This window comes from Platalea leucorodia (assembly GCF_965183815.1).
Source record: "Platalea leucorodia genome assembly, chromosome: 5".
Classification (NCBI taxonomy): Eukaryota; Metazoa; Chordata; class Aves; order Pelecaniformes; family Threskiornithidae; genus Platalea; species Platalea leucorodia.
In genome coordinates this window covers 26,720,944-26,739,443 of record NC_138827.1, presented here as the reverse complement: position 1 = coordinate 26,739,443, position 18,500 = coordinate 26,720,944, and the positions used below count along the sequence as shown (strand labels likewise).

The window sequence follows — 18,500 nt, the reverse complement described above, 5'->3', positions numbered from 1 at the left end:
TCCCACTTTCTTCTTACAAAGACTGTTGAAAAAAAACGTAGCTGCATCAAAAGCTGTTATTTATTCTTTGTATTCCAAGAACTGCTGGAGTCTTTTCTTATGTTCTGTAGACACTTGCACTGCACTAAAAACAACAAATGCAGAACATAAGATTTTACATGAATTGTAATACACCACAAAAATAAAGCCTCATGCCAAAATTAAGTATACATTGAAATCAACAATTACACTGAAGCTAAATTTTAGAAAACCCAGCTGTATGAAAAACCTACATTCTGAGAAAAAGACAAAAAAGTGTATTAACCCTTAAAACTGACAATTCTTACTCTCAACAGCTTCCACTACTAAAAGACACTCGTCCCGAGAAACCTAGCCTATTTCCTTACCTTTAAACACATGCAAGCAATTGTTTAACATGCAAGAATGATTTAGGTAAGAAAGAATCTCTGAAAATGCTCTCTCCTGTATATCTAGCACTTCCAAACTGAGTAACATTTCATTCCCACAGGGTGAGACGGGCAGATACTGCAGGAAGTTTCAGTCTCAGGTATTCAGAGGCCAAGTATGAAAGTCTGCCTGCTGTAACAGTAGCTGAGAAAGAGCCAGACAATGAAGCAGAAAGGGAATTTGATTATTTGGACTCTTCATAGGATTCTCTGGATTCTCTCCCTACAGAACAGACAATTGTCTCTAGTTGATTTACCTTCTTTTCCACAGCTCAGATTTATTAAATGAGTGGTATTCATGGACTGCTTCTAAAGAGTTCATGACAAGCGACTAAGAAAAATTGCCCAGAAATCTATGAATAATAAGTTTCTAAAGGGGACCATATATCTACACAAAAATTTAAGGTTCCACAAATCAAAAAATGCTAAAATACCATGTTAGAATAATGACCTGAAGGGCTTTTTGCCCAAACCTCCCTTTCCACAGGTCCTACAATAACATTAATTACAACTAAATTTAGCAAGCAAGCAATCATGAAAAAGTTCTTACTTTAAGTGTTCTCCAAAGACAGTAGTTATCCGGTATAGTGCTGTTTTCAGAGATGCTCTAAGTGCAAATCGTAGCGTTTTGTAGGATGTGTCCACCAGACTTCCTGAAATCCTGGGGGGCTTGCTGGAAACATGAGGGAGTTTGAAATGTCTGTCTACAACCTGATTGAGAAAAACATAAGTGAACTTGTTACATCTGTTCAATTATTTCAAAATGTAACTAGCAACATGTTTATGTCAAATAAAACAAAAAGAAAGTGCAAGTTCAGAAATTCCACCAAGACACACAAAAACATATTGGGAGACTGAGCCTGACCTTGCATTTCCTGGCCATCGACATGAACAAAGAACCAAGTTCCATGAAATAAGATTCTCTGTTAATGAGTCTTAAATGCTAAGCACAGCACAAGCTGCACTAGAAATACAATTCTGTCCTGTATTATGACTGGTTTCTTTCAGAAACAAGGGTATTGGTCGTTGTTTTTTTTTCCTGGTGCCTGTTCTTGGAATAGATGACTTACTGAAGAACTTTAATAACCTCTAAATTCTTTCCAAGAATCTCCACGAAGGCAGTGTAAAGTGATTACGTCAATAGGACACGCATAGCCTTGGAAACAAATCTGGATTTTTTTTTTTTAAATACATATTACACAAACACCAGCAATTTGAGAGTAGTATCTTAGTATTAGTAGAGAAACACCACACAGATCTTATCTCCTGCGACTTGCAATGTCTCCAAGTGCTCCAGGTTGCACAAGCAATTGTGTACAGCCAAATAAAGATGAAGTCCTAACCATGCATAAAATATAGTATTATAATTGCTGCACCCCTAAAACAAGGTATTTAAGTGAGCATATAGTACCTTTTTTTTTAATTAAACATTCCATTAAAAACATGCTTTCTATTTCTACATTTTAAAAACCTAACAAGTTTTTTTTATTCAGCTGTTTCATAATGCACTTAGTGGCAACTAGCTGTTTTGTTTAGATTAATTGCAGAAGAGAAGCCATTTACAGTGGTAACAACTTGAATGTTATGACTGGTCAGCAATGTCAAAACATAAAATTAACAAAACTCTTTCTCTTCTCCTAAACTTGTTCTGCAGTAAGAAAAAGTTAACAGTTTTTACCTCCTGAAGAGTCAGTAGAGTATTCAGGATAGCCGGCAGTGTAGTTTGGACAACTCCAAATTGGTCTTCAGTAAAGGAGGCTGCTACCAAATGAGACAGACCTTTAAAAACAAAAACAAAAATAAAAAGTTCGCTGTAATTACTGAATTCTCAACTTCTGAAGCATTAACAAAGATCGTGGGTTTGCCTGAAGATTCTACTAGTGTAGTGGAATTCTTCAGGATTTACTGCAGCCAGATGACAGTTACCTCAGCTCCAGCTTGCTTCAGGACTAAACCAGTCACTGGTTTGACAGGTGTGCAATAGTTTAAAGGTTGATGATAATGCAAGAGAGATTATATATTAAATAAAATTTAAAAAAGCATTGGCTCCCTCTTTCCACTGCTCTGGAGCTGTACCTGACATCAACCAAGAGACAGGACCTACTTCACAACTCTTCTAGCCATACACAAACATTTCCAGATCACTTAACTTTCTTTGTTCAGCTTGTATGAGGAGAACTCTCTACCACTTTGAGGGAAACCTTGATTTAGCTTTAAACCCCTTCTCAGTTTACTTGTTTATCATATTTTAAAAAATTACAGCCTACCCCTCTGCCCTTAGTTAAAACACAAATGGTATCTTCTGCTTTTCCGCAAACTGTGTGTGTGATTCCTATCTCCTGACTCTGTACGTCCCAACTCATCACCGTCAATCTGACACAGCCTGGCATATCTGCCCATAAAACATAACCTAGGAAAAAAGATCACCATTTGCACAGACGAATCTAATAAAAGATTCTATCAATACTGGTATTTGCTCATGACTTTGAAACAAACAAGAAAATCCCATAGTGCAACCACATACTGTCACTGTTTTTTTAATTCTTTGCAGACCATCTTTTTCCATTTATTTAAGTTACTGAGTGCCTCCCTCCCTCAACTCAACTCTCCATGATTAATAGAGAAAGACTCAGAGCCTTTAGTGTGAAAAGCTGTTGTAAAGAGACATCATAAATCTGTTACTGAAAAAAAAAGTAAAAGTGATACATAGGTTCCTGTGGGAGAGAAGCAACAGAAATCAAGTTTAGGAATCTCTATCAAACGTCTGCAGAACATAAACTAAAGAGATCTCGCGTGGGACACCAAAACTAACAAGTGAATTAGACCTTTATTCATGTTGGTATCTCAAATGCAGTTGGGTTTTTGTCAAAATACATTCAAAGATTTTTCTTCCATTACATTTATAAAGCACAGAGCCCCAGACACCTGGAATCAGATCTTTTTAGTTGTAGTTTCATGAGCCAGAGTGGATCACCTGGGAATAGAAACTGCTTACCTTCCAAAGCCCAGATGTGCATTTGGGCATCAGAGAAGACAGCTTGGATGGAGGCTTCTGGGTGCTGAGAAGAAATCAAAGCATTCTGAGCGCACTTTATAAATAGTATCACCAAAATTGCAGGTTTCAATGAAGGTATTACACATTTGACAGGGTCATGTCCCTCCCCTCAGAAAAGAGCTGCAAGGCTGACAGATCTCAGGGAATACCCAGAAAAATCTGATCTTTTAAGAAACTAAAATTCTTTTTGGACAGGAGCTGCCCACAAAGCTATAGCTACAGTTGGGACTTCCAGAAAAGAACATATATTAGCTAACTAGTTTTCAAGGGCTAAATGGGCAATACAATTCCCCCAGGCCTATTTCATGATCTTGCTTGCCTCAGTCTCTGCTCCAGTCTATAACTGATCAGAAAACACTGCTGTACATGTAAGCATAAACCATTATCACACACACACAAAAGATCTGCATATAAAAATATGATCTCTGCTTGCAGAAAACATTTAAATCCCTGAAAAACAAAGACCTAAGGTATGGGGGGATGCTTCTGTAAAACTTGAGTTATTGTTCAATTATGCTAAGTGAAATACCCAATTGTTTTTCTGTGTAAATACTATGCAAACTTAGTTTAAGTATTCAAGTTCACCTGAAAAGTAATAGCAATATTAGCACCAATATTTCATAAGGAGAAATTCCCAACATTCTAGCTACCAATTCTCCCAACAAAAGAAAACTACAAAGAATTCATTTGGTACACTGACCTAACAAAAGGTAGTTAATTGAATTTTAACATTAACTAGAAGCCGTGTCATCTTACAATTAGTATACCGAGACAATTGCATTTGAGTTCTTGTGTTTTACTAGTACATGATGCTTTAAGCAAAATGCAGCTTATAATCAGATGAGTTTAAACAAGTGTTATTCTTCTTTTTTTATGCAGGGATACTCCTGCTATGAAACTCATAGTAAGTACGAAGTTGTACTTATGGAAAACCTTAGATTAAAAAAAGGTTTTAGCATCATTATTATATGCAAAAGTTACATAGTGCCACAGCAGAAGCTATACGCTCATGCATTTCTAGTCCATGCCACTCAGTCACAAAACATAAGATCATTATTACCTTGCTGAAGAAATACATTATCAGCACTCGTTTTGACAAGAAGTTTTTTATCTGGAAAGAAACAAGAGGTTAAATATAATCTGTATTTATCTGAAGGTATGCACAGTTGGCCCTCCTCAACCCTTCTCACAGGATAAAGGGATTGAAGGGGAAGGGGAAGGATTTTTGTTATGTAAGCTAATTGGAGAAGGAAGTATTCATTAACAAAAATGGAAAAGTTCTTTCAGAAGAGAGAACACCTAAGCTGCACTAACTGTAACCTATCTGTACTGCAACTTTTACTCTACCTGTTCTTGCTTGTTCTGAAGCCATGTGTAAATAAAGCTTGGCTGTACTGCCTCACTGCCAACTCTTGCAGCAGAGAGCACTGGGAAGGATTCGTGGTGGGAACCATTCATTTGCAGATCTACAAAAGAAATACAATATCTTCAGAAAAACTAGTTGCTGTCACTTTAATCCTCAAGATACGGATCTCTATTGACACGCCTACTACACTTACGACTACAAGGCTAAAAAAAGTGCCGTGGAAGAATCTCTACCTGAACCTGACGTCCACAGCTTTGGTCCCCTTCTCATAACGTGAGGACTTTGGACTGATCCATGCCAAGGAGAGTTTACATCCAGAATTCCCGTCTTGCAATTTAAAGCAGGTGAGCTGAAAGGCGAACCAACATCAGACCCAGGCGATGTCTTTAAAGGCATTAGGGATGATTTAACCAGCGAAGACATGGAGGCTCTGGGAACGATATTAGACTTCTGTGACTGGGAAGACATGTCTTCTGTCACAACAGCTCCTAATGACAAAGAACACACTGCATTAAGACAAACAGGCTGGAACATATGAAATAAAAGATGGGTTTGTTATTTGAGTGCTATTTCAACCTCCTCTCTATCATTAGAGCTTTTATTAAAGGACATTGTTTCCACTGTAGTTTTGCAAGGAAGTACACATCCACATGAGCATGAAGTGTTTTAAAAGTTCATCAGTTTAAGAACAGCAAGTGATGAGACAGATCCCTGTGGATTTCCTTCTTTTTCTCCTTTTGCTAGCTAGCATTATATAGATATATACCAGGGCGTAGTAAAGGGTGCTTTTAAGATTAAGTAGTAGAAAAAAGGCTACCTATGGAAGAATGGCAATTCTTTCTGATTCTGCCTGGTACATAAGAAAAGACACGTCAGTCACAAAACCCAAGGCACAGCAGCACTAGAAGAAATTCACCTCTGGCATACCAACAGTCCCCTGCTGTTCCTAGGGCACTGACTGCTAAGGGATTCAATTACCTGGCACCCCTTGTGCTAACACAGCTCTGCTGCCAGGAATGATGCCTAAGTTTGGCATCTAAAACACCGGAAATGCTTGCAGGCTGCACGCAGCTCAAGAGTCAGACTGGCTCTTCTTATTCTGCAGTGACATTAGTGAATCACACAAACATATTCAAAGTCCCCACAACAACAAAACAAAAACTAATTTTACCATCTTAAACTAATCATAAGAGCAGCTATGCAAATTACAAAGCATCTCTTGGCAAGACTTAAGTTCTCCCTGTACTAGGTTCAACCACTTACTAAAACTGTAATAATTAGACTTCCTTAATTCATGCAAGTGTGGAAAAAATACTGCATTGAACATAACATCATGCAAAGTAAACAAACTGAGTAAAAATGATCCTTCCACGTTTTCTAGTTATTTTGATATTATTTCAACAAGAATACCTAAAGCGAAATTGGGGGAGAGACTTTTTTTCTTTGCATTTATTTGCAGAAAACCCTGTGACTCATCTTCCCCATACAACTTAGTTGAGACTAATGTACCTATGTAATCTACTGGTACTTTCGTGCTTTACAAAGTATTATGAGTGTTTCCTCACGTACTTGGAGTCTGCGGAGACACTTTCAGCTCTCCTGCTGGCTGCTTTGCTCTCCCATTTGCTGCTGCAGCGTCCTGCTGTGTGATCAGCCTCTGGGTCAGATCACTCAGAAGACTCAAACACTCCCTTGATATTGCAGTCCAGTTGTGCGGGTGCCCACCTAGCAGTATGCACACAAAAAGGAAATGCAGTAGGTATGTTTAACCCAGATGATCATCCTTGTATCTATTCTGATAGCGCACACGTGCTCTCCGCATAAGCTTCAAAGATTAGACTCCATTTCTAAAAAGACACAGTGCATTTTCACTGTGATGGTTTATTTGTATTGAGAGGAAGATGAAAACATGGACAGACTCTATCCTCCTGTCAATGCATAACTCTAAAAAGACTTCAGTGAAACCTGCTAAGCAAGCAGGAAAAACAGGCAGTTCGGCCCATCAGACCCAAAATCACTAAACAACTACAATGAACAAAGTAATACCAACGGAGACGGTAAAATTTTGAAGTAGTACAAACACTAGAATTCCTGATGAGGTGTAACAAAAAATTCCTGAAGGCTTTTAAGCAGTTTTAATTGACCTTCTCTGCCGTATCTCTGTATATAGCAAGAGGCTTGAATACTAATTGAAATTATAGCCATTGTTTGCTTTCACAGCTCTAGTGGTGACTCACTGTTTATGCTTGATTTCACCTCACTCACATCTCAACATTAGGCTTTCATGCCCATCTGTTAGATTATTCAGTTTGGACTATTTGACTGGTGGTGTCAAGAGGACCCTGCTTTCAATAGCCTAAGACCTGTGTTTCCTCATGGTTGTCATTTAAAGCAAACAACAGACATCAGAATTTGTTGAGTTTCATAGATAAAACAATATGAATATAGATAATTAAGCATCCTTTTGGAAAAGGCATCGCAGGGATACTTTTACTTATGAGGCCTTCCAGCTTATGTAGCATGTATCACAGCATTAAATAACTTTTAAAAGCATTTGACTAACACACTAAAAAAAAAAAAAAAAAGAATCAATATGGAATAGTTTTTATAATTACCTGGCTGACTAAGGCTAAAGACTTCCTGTCGTCGAACAGGAGAATATTGGGAAAGTAACATCAAGTCTTGTAAGGCTAAAAACTACAAAGAAATGAAAATGTTTTAGTACATGCAAAGTCCAATGTATTTCCTTAAAAAAATGTAGTTATCCATAGAAAAGCAATCCCTAACAAAGAATCAGTTCACACAGACTAAAACCAGCCAGGTAACAGAAAAAGAAAGAAGGCAAAGGACTGCACACATCCCTAGAACGACTCTGGATGGGGCTGCTGAGTTAGTAAGAGCTTCAGAGAACTTTACTGATAAGTCATTTCTTTGGAGTTAAAGAAGATCTAACACCATTTTCTATCTTAACAGCTAACAGCTCAGACAAAAAGAACCTAAGATGCAAAAAAAGTCTAAGGAAAGAACTGTTTTTGCAAGCCAGAGCTCAACTACACATGCAGTACCGGACCTAATACTGCTTCTTCATGTGATTAAGTAGTTAATGTGGCAAACCAAAAACAACCAGATTTTTCCCACTATGCAAGATACAATTAGAAATTACACACTTTAATAACAGCTGAGATTATAAATTAGATTTCCTCTAACTTTAACTCTGCTGTGCTCGACTCTTCCCCACCCATCCTTTGACAGTGCAGCAAAGCTTAAAAAAGGATTCAAATGGATTGCAGCCTATTGTATCTCCAGTCTTACCAGAGATCTGTATAATCAGTAAACGTAGATTTTGTACATGCAGGAGAATATTCTTATCTTTATTTACATGATACTTCTTACACGAGGTCTCCAATTTTTCAGTATTATATTCAGTAAATCCCATTAATGATTACCATAGTCAGACCAAAATACCCACAAGTATACCCACTCCTTTACCCACAAGTTTTAAGTAGCTTTTTAGTATTGTCTTTTTTAAAAAAGAAACCCAACTTCCAACATAAATGTGGAAGTATTTTTTTTAATTTCAAGAGAGAACACACATGTAAGAACTCAAATATAAGTAGCAGGGGCAAAGCATTAAAAGCGTACAAAGAGATAAAACACCTCTTTATGTGACAAAGACTCGAAGTTGAAAGAGTTAAAAAACCTGAATGCCACTAACCTTCTGTTTTAAGGTCAGTACACACTAACATACTTATGCTGCAGACAAATAGATCTTACCTCCAACTAAATGAGTCTGTCCAACTCAAAGTAACAGTGTGGTGAGCACCAGCAGATGTCACTACTAAACAAATTTTCACCATTAGGTGTAACTGCCTCCTCCAGTGTTCTCAGGCAGCTTTTTAAAGAACTAGCACCTCAGTTAAAATAACTGGTACCGAGAAGATCTGATTACATGCTTTGAGAAACACCTTCTCAACACACACCTAGCTGGTAAGATGGTGGGAATTCAATTACCTTTATAATGAGGGGCGGGTTGCTGTTTAAGATTTTAGGCAGGCACTGGTCTGTCTCCTCAGCAAAAGTTGGCTGGACAGGAAAATGATGTGTCTAAATATAAACATCAGAAGTTGTGTTACACAGAGCAAAACACAAGAAGACTTTATGAAAGGCCACACCTGAACTGCTACTTGTCAGATGAAGGATGAACTACAAAAGCACATACCTCATTGCTTCGACTTACTGTTAACTAGCCTGAAATTTCTAACATCGAAACAAAAAGACTTTACTCCTTATGTTTAAAATTGAGAAATCTTATAAAATCCAGATATCTTTATCTTCAAATACATTCCATGTACCCATATAATTCGTAGCTAGGGGCATCATATCATTATGAAAAGAAATTCCTCTAACCACATACCCAGGAAAAACTAGTGACACCATATTCAGAAACAAGACTGAAATCTAAACTGTGATGTCTATGTTTAACAGTGTAATCACTCTGGTGAAGAACTGAGGGTTCTTGTACCAAATAATAAAAGATATTTTTAATTCTTTTGCACTGTTTCTCTGATAAATTAATTAATTCTTATTTTTATCATCATGATATTCATATTCTGTGTTTTAAAATGTACATTGCAAATGCTTAAATTGTATCAAACATTGCGTCTTTTTAACGGTGTTTAACATGGACCAGTTTCGGCACAGATTACCTGTCAGTTTTGTGTTACTGCACTCATTTTACGTATCATAGCTTTATTCTCCTGTTTCCAACTGCAAAATTGAAATTTGAGGTAGCAATTGCTTTCGGAGTGTTCATAAAGTGACTTCATATGGACTAAGTTTACAATATCTTTGACCTTCCAGTTAGTGCTACGCAAATATTTACAAACAGCTTTGGAAGTTTTTTAGCTCATTAAAAAAAATAATGTGGATAAACAAATCTTTTGTTCAACAGTCAAAAGGGCATGGTCCATTTTATACCTTCACAACTGTACGTTTCTTTTGTCTTCCACAGTTTTATAAGCAATACAATAATTGCAGACTGACACACAATGTTCACTGGTGCTTCAACTATTATCCTTTGAAATAGGTTGTTCACACCTCAGAGCTGTTGTTGGAGCCGTCTACAGATTATGACACGTCATTACATCAGTTATGCTTGACTTATTGTTAATCTTTTCTCCATGCAGTCACAACAACTAGACCTTTCTAATTAAAGCTAACCCTCCAAGCACTGTATACCATTTCATTCCATAAGTGTGTTTCACCAGGATTTAAACCTTGCTTTTTTTTTTTCGCTACTAACCTGCACTCTAGCAATGTTTTTTAAAAAAGAAAAAAAAAAAAATCAAGTTAGATGAACAATTTTTTCCTCCGTATTCTTACAAAGAAATATCTGGATTTGTCAACAAAGATCAAGTCTTCTTCAATTCTTTGTTGGCAAGACTTCCCCTCCCCCCCCCCTTCAATCATGGTCTCACATTTATTCTAATATGATTCATTAGATATTTAAACAGTCTTTTTTTAGCCATATTAATTTGTAACTTTATGATTGAATGAAAAAGCACAAGTGTCTTAATTCCCAAGATTGCTTGAAGTCTATTTTAATACTGCAGCCTGAATTAGATTAACATGTCTCTGCTTTGCAGAACTGTGTACTTTGATAGTTTGCTTAAATTTGAGATTTCTAGAGCTTGGCTCACAGAAAATTGACTGCATTTTGTTCTCTTTCCTATTGTAAAATTGGATTAAGAGCTATACGGTTTCTGAATATCATCTTCCCGTGTAACCTGCAGCTGTTTGTCACAAGTCTTCAGCTAGTCTCACGCTCAAATACAAAATCATTGCATGGAAACACATGCAGAGACCAAGCTAGTAAGCTCTGCCAGACACATACGGGCCCTGCGCTGTCTTATCTGTATTTACACCTAAAGAGGACAAAGAACATGGTGCAGACTCCATGAAGCACGAAGTGGTTCTTTGTTAGGGTGGCCCCTACAGCATCTCCAGGGATTTAGCGTCAAACATGAACAGGAAAAGGGGGACACACAAACAGAAGTAGTGGAGTAAGAAGAGGAGGTGGAAATAACAAAGCATTACTTTTGTAAGCAGCCCAGGCTTGCCTTGCTATAAGGAGAGAAAGGGAAGGTCAGTTAACACCCAGGCCTCTTTTGACTGTTCAGTTATCAGATATTATCTGTAGTGCATGCTTTGAAAATTCAAAAATTCCTAAGTTATTTCCTAGTAAAACTGCTTTTGAAAAGAAAGTATTATCTGTGAAACACTGATGTTATACCTTTAGCACTGTCACTAAGTACTAACCTCTGTAGCGTAGATTTTGAAGAGTAACCATGCAATGTACCAGGTAATCAGAAGAAATACGCCACATAACCAGGCATGGTAAACCAAGGAGAGATCCAATAAGCCAGTCAGAGTGTCAAGAGGATGCAATTTACTGCAGATAAAACAATCGAGATATAAGTATTTTTATTACAGAAGACATCTATAGTAAGCTGTTACAGTAGCAATAATTGCAAGAAAAAAAGTTGCATTTTTTTGCAAAAACAGTTTCTTAAAGATGTTTGAGATACCATTTATTTAATTTTTCAGTAACTGTGATGAAATGAAGTTAAGAAAAATTAATGAAATCAAGGAAAAGAGAAAAGAAATATGAAATAAATAACAATTACAGTTTTAGTCAATTAAGGTATTAAGACTTCAGTTTCCCTATTTTAAAACAAATGGTAGTTATATAAAAACGAAGACATGCCCCCCTAAAACACATGTGTGAGATTTGAAGAGATTTGCCTTTCTAATATTTTAGAGACTTACAGAGATGAAGGAAACTAGAGAGGATATGTTAATGACTATCTACAAGATGGTTCCTACAAGGGGATGTTGGTTCCTTTCAGATCCATTTCAGAAGTACCCAATGCTCCTCACGTTCTGCGTGGGGAGGCAGGGAACTGAGTCCTACTACACACAAAGAACCAGCTGCTAAGCTGGACTTCTTCAGCAAAGGGAGTTGTCAGCAATATTCTCCTGCAAGTTTTCAGCACAATGTACTACCTACCTGTCTATATGAAGATCCATTGTGGTACTTATCCATACCTTTGGGATATAACCTAGGGGATCAAAAAGAAACACTGAAACGAATATGACACTGCAAAACACATAAACAAGAGGCCAAAAAGACGACAAAAGTAGAATGCAAGTATAGACAAGCAACTGGTCTTGTAACACGTGTGCACCAGGAAACAATCTGCCTTTGGGGTTGGTTTGTTTTGTTTGTTTGTTTGCTTGTTTTTAAGAAAGAGAAACAAGAGAATGAAAAAAGGCTTCAGACCAGCAACTATACATTGAGAGATGCAGACCTTATCTCTTACTGCTAGCTTCTCAGCACTGAGTTATTTTGTTTCTTCACTAACAAGAGGGTTAATAGTAATTTAATATTAATTTTCACTACAGCTCAGGCAGCAGCAAAGTGCTTTTAAAGACTTAATGGAAACTGATATAGAACCACCATACTTCTAATTTAGCCCCTAATGTAAATAAAGTGGAAATAATTCTAGCATATTTTGACATCATTTAGGAGAATAATTACAACCATAACATTAAAAATTCCTATTTTCAGAGTCCAGTGCAATCATCTTCATCAGCACAGATTTTTTTACCATAGTTTTAAAGACCAAACTTCATTTTCATATGGGAGGGAGCCATGCTGCCTTTGTCTCCCTTGCTTCCTCTAAATAATATAAAAGGCACTTGAGAATACAGCCAAAGTGCTAATTTTTACTTAAAAATAGTGAAAATATAGCAACATTACATACAATGTATGTACATGCCCACTGCTGGTATGTCAGATTCAGCTCTGTGATTACATTTCCAATACCAGGCAATGGAAAGAGCAGTCCAAGGCATGGAAGTGTTTATCCATGTTAAAAAATATTTGGGAATATTTAAAGAAAAAAGGGAATATAAATTACAGACGAAAACATTTTTTTTTTTTAAATTTGACTGTGTTTTCAAATTTATAATCTTTTTGCAACAAATCAGGACAGGTATGTAAACAGTGGCCCAAAGCATCAGGTTTTAAAATGCACACTTGTAAACCACCAGCTGATTAGAATTTGGTAGCTCCTCTTACATACAAGTTATTTCACAACTGCCTGCAATAAGATTTCCTGCACAGAAGAGATCACCAGAGACAACAGTCTATGTTTTGGCACAGTGACCAAACACAGACTTCAGGTTAGAAAACTATTGCTCCCCACTCCCTTCTCCTTAGAATATTGCCATCTTCTTATAATGTTATCCACTAGACAATAAATTCTTACAGAAGGTGTTAATCTCTTTGGAGAAGAGACATTTCTCACACGCTAAACAAGCTTCTGTGAGGCTGTAAGAATTGCCGTCATACAAATATTGCTGTACAAACCCTGAGCCTTTTCCTACTGCTAGAGAAGTGTTAGATCTCTTTATTTGTTTAAACAAGTCTATGTGCCTTCAGCAAGTTACCTGGAAGGCTGGCAAAACAGTATAACAGGGCTGACTGATTAAAGATAAAGTTTTCAAAATACAGGAATTAAAAAAAACAAAAAAAGAAAAAAAAAAAAAAGAGAGAGAATTTCAGGAACCCTTACCAAAAAAGTAATATGCAACACAGAAGTTTCTAACAAAATACAGTGATTCCACACAACTGTGTTTAACCAGGAGAGGCAAAGATCTTCTGAAACGTAAGTACTTGTATTGCTAAAAACAAACAAAAAAACGTTTAGTATTCCACATTCAGAACAAATCAACAAATCAATGAAATGGTAAAAAAAAAAAAAAAAAAAAAAGGACAAGACACTTGAAAACATGAAGTCTAGATGAATTTGAAACATTAGTTTAAGGCAATTCCATGTGTTATACCTACCATTTATTCTCCTGATCTCTTTCTGCCATTTTATAATCATCTCTAGTTCTCATGCCTTTTCCTACTTGTAGCAGTATGAAAATGGAGGATGGGGTAAATTGACTCTATACACAGGGGAACAAACTAGAAGAATGCTGTCTAATGCAAAATGAACAAAATAAACCAAGGAAGGCATATTTAATCTACTAGATTTCATTTAGATTAGAAATGTTCCATTAAAACATAGGGAAAATTCAGACAAGCATGAGTTACAGAGTCAATAATCCTCCAAGTAGCGAAACCAGAGTAATACTGATGCCTTTCTCCATACAAACAAATTATATATCTTTCCAAACGACTAAAACAACCGTCTGACACTATGCAAATGAAACCAAAGGGATTAAATTTTTTACTTGGCTAAGTTGCACTAAAAAAAAAAAAAAAAAAAAAAAGGAGAATTAACAATATTCAAATAATAGAATTTTTAAAAATACTGTAACTACAGCATTGCCAAAATGATGCTTGGTTAGCTGATAACCTGAATGGTCATGACTTAAATGTTTTCCATTAATACAACCAACCTTGTTTAAAGATACCTTTTGCCAAATTGGTTGGACTTTGTAAATCTGGGAGTCATGCAAAGCTAATGGCTGCTGTAAGCTTACAGCAACAGAAGAGATTTTTAAGATGATGTTTCACAAGCCACTCCTCACCATTTTGCATTGGTACAGATTTCTGTAGAACTGCTAGAGCCCCTTCCAAAGGAATTAATGGAATTTCAGTTTCCATAGCACTACACACATGAACAAGCTTTGTATGTTGAGCTTTAAGCAAGATTTAATGTGTTACTTAGACTTTAAGTGAGCTGGTACCCAGTTACAACTGATAGTATGCTTTTTTTTTTTTTTTAAACTGTCAAGATTTTCAGCTTTTAGGTGACCCTTGTTGTCAGTCCCAGGAGATAATATTCAGTTTGTGTATATTGTCTCTTTCCTGTAGTTCACTTTCTGCAATGCTCCACCTCAGCCAGCCTTTAAGATGGATCAGAGGGGTGTAAGTTTTATAGTCACAGCATCCCCAATTTCTGTGTTCATTTGAAAGGAGCTGAGCAGGAAGGAGGAAGATGAACACTACCGGCATTTAAAGCTAACTAAGCGTTTGCTTCATCTATTAGTGAAAGCACGCCAACAGACAGCTGCTACTGCCATATTCAAAAATATAAACAATCAAGGCTTTTTGATCACTGTTTTACTTAAATATGTCTTTCTGCAAAAGTATTTAAACCTCTTACCTGTATGATTGGAAATGGCAAATAATTCATATTGTTAATAAGATACAAAAGACTGTAACTGTATCCCATGAAAGCTCCAGAGAGTAGAAAAAAGAGGTGATACTCATTTAGGCACATCTGAGGAACAGCATCATCTAGGCTAAAATAGAAAACTTAGAATTAATTCCGAGTTAAAAAAAAAAAAGAAAATCATTCTAGCCTTAGGAAATTCAAATCAGAAGTTTGCTTTTACTTTCCTGATAAGTACATATGATGATATCTCAGTAAGTTTTTTCTAAGTTAGGAATCCCACCACCTATTTTTGTAATTTATGCACAAGGATGCTTCCGATATTTATGAAGTATGTCACATTAACCAGGAGACCAAGACTTAGTTCAAGTGACAACCAAATTGTCATCATTCAACTTTCCATTAAGAATCCTGGCAATTTAGTTTTTCTGGCCCAGTTATTTCTCTGTGCATTGTAACATTTACAAATGAGGGTATTTCCTATCCTTTAATAAAGGGTATCAACATATAATTGCTTATTTTTTATAGTACTCAAATTTTAATTTTTTTTGTTTGAAAGAAGCCATCAGTTAATACATTTTACAATAGAAGTTCTTTGCACAATTTAACACACACAAATAATTACCTTTCTGAAGGCATGCAGGGCACAGCGAGAAACTGGTACTTCCCTTTTGTCATAACTGCAGCGCACCAAGCAACCAACATTCCCATTACAGCATGAACAACTGAATGAATAACTTGCTGAGGATGAATAATCTTTCCTATCAGTGCTAATCGAGAGCATGGTATTGATGGCACAACTGTAAATAAAAGCCAAAAGTAAATTTCCACTTCTTACTAGTAAAACCCTTCATTAAAAACAAAAAGAAAAAAAAAACCAAAGCAAAACACTGTCACCAAAGAACTTTTCACAGTTGGAATCAGTCACTAAAAGACAAAGAAATCAACGAAGCGGCTGAGCTAAGAGGGTCTCAGCCACAAGGTAAGCAGGAATCTGGAACGGCTTACTTAAAAATAAGTTTTGCATACTGTCTATATTAATTTTAAAGGAAATCTACCAACGTTAAGTATATCAAATGTAAATACAAACCTCTTTAAATGGTCGTCCCATTTAATTCAGGTGTCACAGACAGTTTGGCAATTTACATAACCCACCTGCATAAAATTCAGCGTTGAAGATGCTTATTACTAATATCACCACAGACATAAGGAGAATACAAAAGATGACGTAGGAAGTATATAAGTCATTGAAAGAATCTAAAATTAAAAAAAAAAAATTATTGCTCAGAAGATTGCAGTAACACAACAGTGACACATTAAGTAACAGAAAAGAACACTTAAGCAGTTAGCAATTATCCATTAAGTGCATAAAGGAGAATAACATTCAAGGGACTCTATAATCTCATACCAGATCTGCCCAGCTGCACATTTCTGCATAAAAGCATATTTATATTTTACAGAAACTGTTTTATTCCCTTATAACTGGTTTTCTCATAAGTGAACACTCAGAAATTTGTTTTTAAAAAAAAAAAACCACCAAACCTTTCAAAGTTAATTAAACTATGGCTAAACTAACACAGCTTCCCTTGACTTAATAAAAGCTGCAACCATACACCCACATTGAAAAGGTAAGAAATGCCTTACAGAGTAAATTGCTTTTGATTGGTTCTTTTGGACTTTTGTATTTTTAAAGGGGGGAAAGAAATCAAGTCTCTGCCTGGAGCAACTAAATGATCACGGGTATCAAGATTCCATCTAAACATCTCTCAATTTTCTGTGCGTGCACTCGAGGGAGTTATTCTCACCACGCAGAGCAGCTGTTTCAGGAACTTCACTTGCGATTTAATGCACCAAAGTTAGAGGAAACTTAAGCTCTTTATGCAAACAGCAGCTGCACAGGGCAGAAAGGGGAAGCATGTCCAAGTACTTAGAACAGACAACTAAGTCACTTAACGTAATTTTTTCTCTGAAGGATATACTTACAGGAGCTTGCAACAGTTATTTCTACCTAGGGAGGATTATGGCTGTTATGGTTATAAGCAACACAGAAACTTACATTTCAAAGCCTAAAGACCATTCAGAAACACACAAAGTAGAAATGTGACACAATGCCATAGTCGGTTCCCATTATCTGAGACTGAGCCCAAAACAACAGATAGGGGGAAAAAAACTGCAAATACAAACACGTGACTGTGAAAATACAAAAACATCAAAGGGCACCTTGTCAAGTACTGCAGCAGAAACGATTTTACTTTATAAACGGATTTAAAATATTAACATCGGGTCACTTCACGTAACAAAGCACTTAAACGATCCCTGCCATGATCACAAGCAGATCCGAAAGGTAAACGAAAGCCGCATCCACGTGTGTGCTCTGCTGATGCACCGACACACGCTCCCCTCTCTCCCAAGAGCCCCTCAGCAGGCGAGTCCCGGGCTGCTTCCCTCCCACCGCCGCGCCTGCGGTTCACACCGCGCCGCGCACCGCAGCTCACGGTTCCCGCGCCTGCCCCCAGCCCCGACCGCCCCCGGCCGACCCCCGCCCCAGCGGGAGAGGCCACAGCACCTACTCGAGATCCAGCGCACCGGGTGGAAGGGGTCGAGGCCGCTGAGGACGACGAAGGCCGCGGTGCAGACGGGCAGCAGCAGCACGGACCAGGCGACGGCGGCCGCCACCCTCCAACCCAGCACCTGAGGGAAGCACAGCGTGAGGGGCCGCGGCGGACGGGGACCGGGGGCCGCCGCCCTGCCTCAGGCCCCGCACTCACCTGGCGGAGCAGCGCCCGCTGCCGGCCCGCCCCCGCCTCCGCCTCCATGGCCGCGGCCCGGCCGCCCGCACCGCCGTTCAAAGTCTCCGCCGTTCAACGGCCACCCCCGCCGGCCGCACGCCACTTCCGCCGCACGCCGGGAGGCCGGACGGTCAGCAGCCAATAGGAGGCGCGCAGGCCCGCTTTCCCCGCCCCCTGAGTGGAAGTGACGAGCGGGCTAGCGCCGGGAGGACTACAACTCCCGGCGTGCCCCGCGCCGCGGCCTGGGAGCGGCCCTCCCGCACCCGCGCCCCGCCGGCCCCCGGGCTTCCCCGGGCCTCTGCGCCACTGCGGCGGGGCGGCAGGGCCCGTCAGCGCTGGCCCGAGGGACAACGGGAAACGTTACGGCGCCGCACGGGGAGGGAGAGCGCGGCTGAGGGGAAGGAATGCAGCGGGGGCCGCTTTCAAGGCGGCCTTTGCTACTGGAAGCGCTCGGTGGCTGCATACGCGCGCCTCAAGGCGGTTCAGCAGTAACACGGCAAAACCCTGCCTCACCTCCACCCCGCCTTCACACCTCTTGCCAGCCCTCCCTCGACAGTATTCACCTTCAGAACATTTTATTTTGCCCCTGAATAGTGTGGTGCAGACAGAATTTAAAAAAAAAAAAAAAAAACAAAAAAAAAAAACAAAAAA

The 18,500-nt window shown here is 38.4% G+C and overlaps 1 protein-coding gene across 2 annotated transcripts; it reads right to left on the bottom strand.

The window, feature by feature from the left end:
• NDC1 (NDC1 transmembrane nucleoporin) lies at positions 1-18,062 on the bottom strand. Of its 2 annotated transcripts, XM_082313359.1 has the most exons (18): positions 17,829-18,062; positions 17,631-17,751; positions 16,216-16,317; positions 15,686-15,860; positions 15,052-15,190; positions 13,507-13,615; positions 11,937-11,988; positions 11,186-11,318; positions 8,879-8,971; positions 7,483-7,564; positions 6,437-6,592; positions 5,101-5,355; positions 4,849-4,967; positions 4,562-4,612; positions 3,442-3,505; positions 2,125-2,225; positions 997-1,157; positions 1-124 (listed from the first exon to the last, which is right to left on the bottom strand). In XM_082313359.1, the coding sequence occupies exons 1-18, from the start codon at positions 17,874-17,876 to the stop codon at positions 61-63; spliced, it is 2,025 nt and encodes a 674-aa protein (XP_082169485.1). In that variant the 5' UTR covers positions 17,877-18,062; the 3' UTR covers positions 1-60. The 2 variants fall into 2 exon arrangements, with proteins under 2 accessions (XP_082169485.1, XP_082169486.1); XM_082313360.1 differs by lacking the exons at positions 17,631-17,751; positions 17,829-18,062 and having other exon boundaries at positions 16,151-16,216.
• Positions 18,063-18,500: the final 438 nt, after the last annotated feature.

What these genes read in the sequence shown, in the direction of transcription:
- NDC1 (XM_082313359.1), bottom strand. Translation starts at nt 17,876, where the DNA reads ATGGAGGCGGAGGCGGGGGCGGGCCGGCAGCGGGCGCTGCTCCGCCAG. An exon ending in AGTGTCTCCGCAGACTCCAA is followed by an intron (nt 5,356 to 6,436) that starts GTACGTGAGGAA and finishes CTTTGTCATTAG; the next exon opens with GAGCTGTTGTGACAGAAGAC. An exon ending in TAATGTATTTCTTCAGCAAG is followed by an intron (nt 3,506 to 4,561) that starts GTAATAATGATC and finishes ATTTCTTCTCAG; the next exon opens with CACCCAGAAGCCTCCATCCA.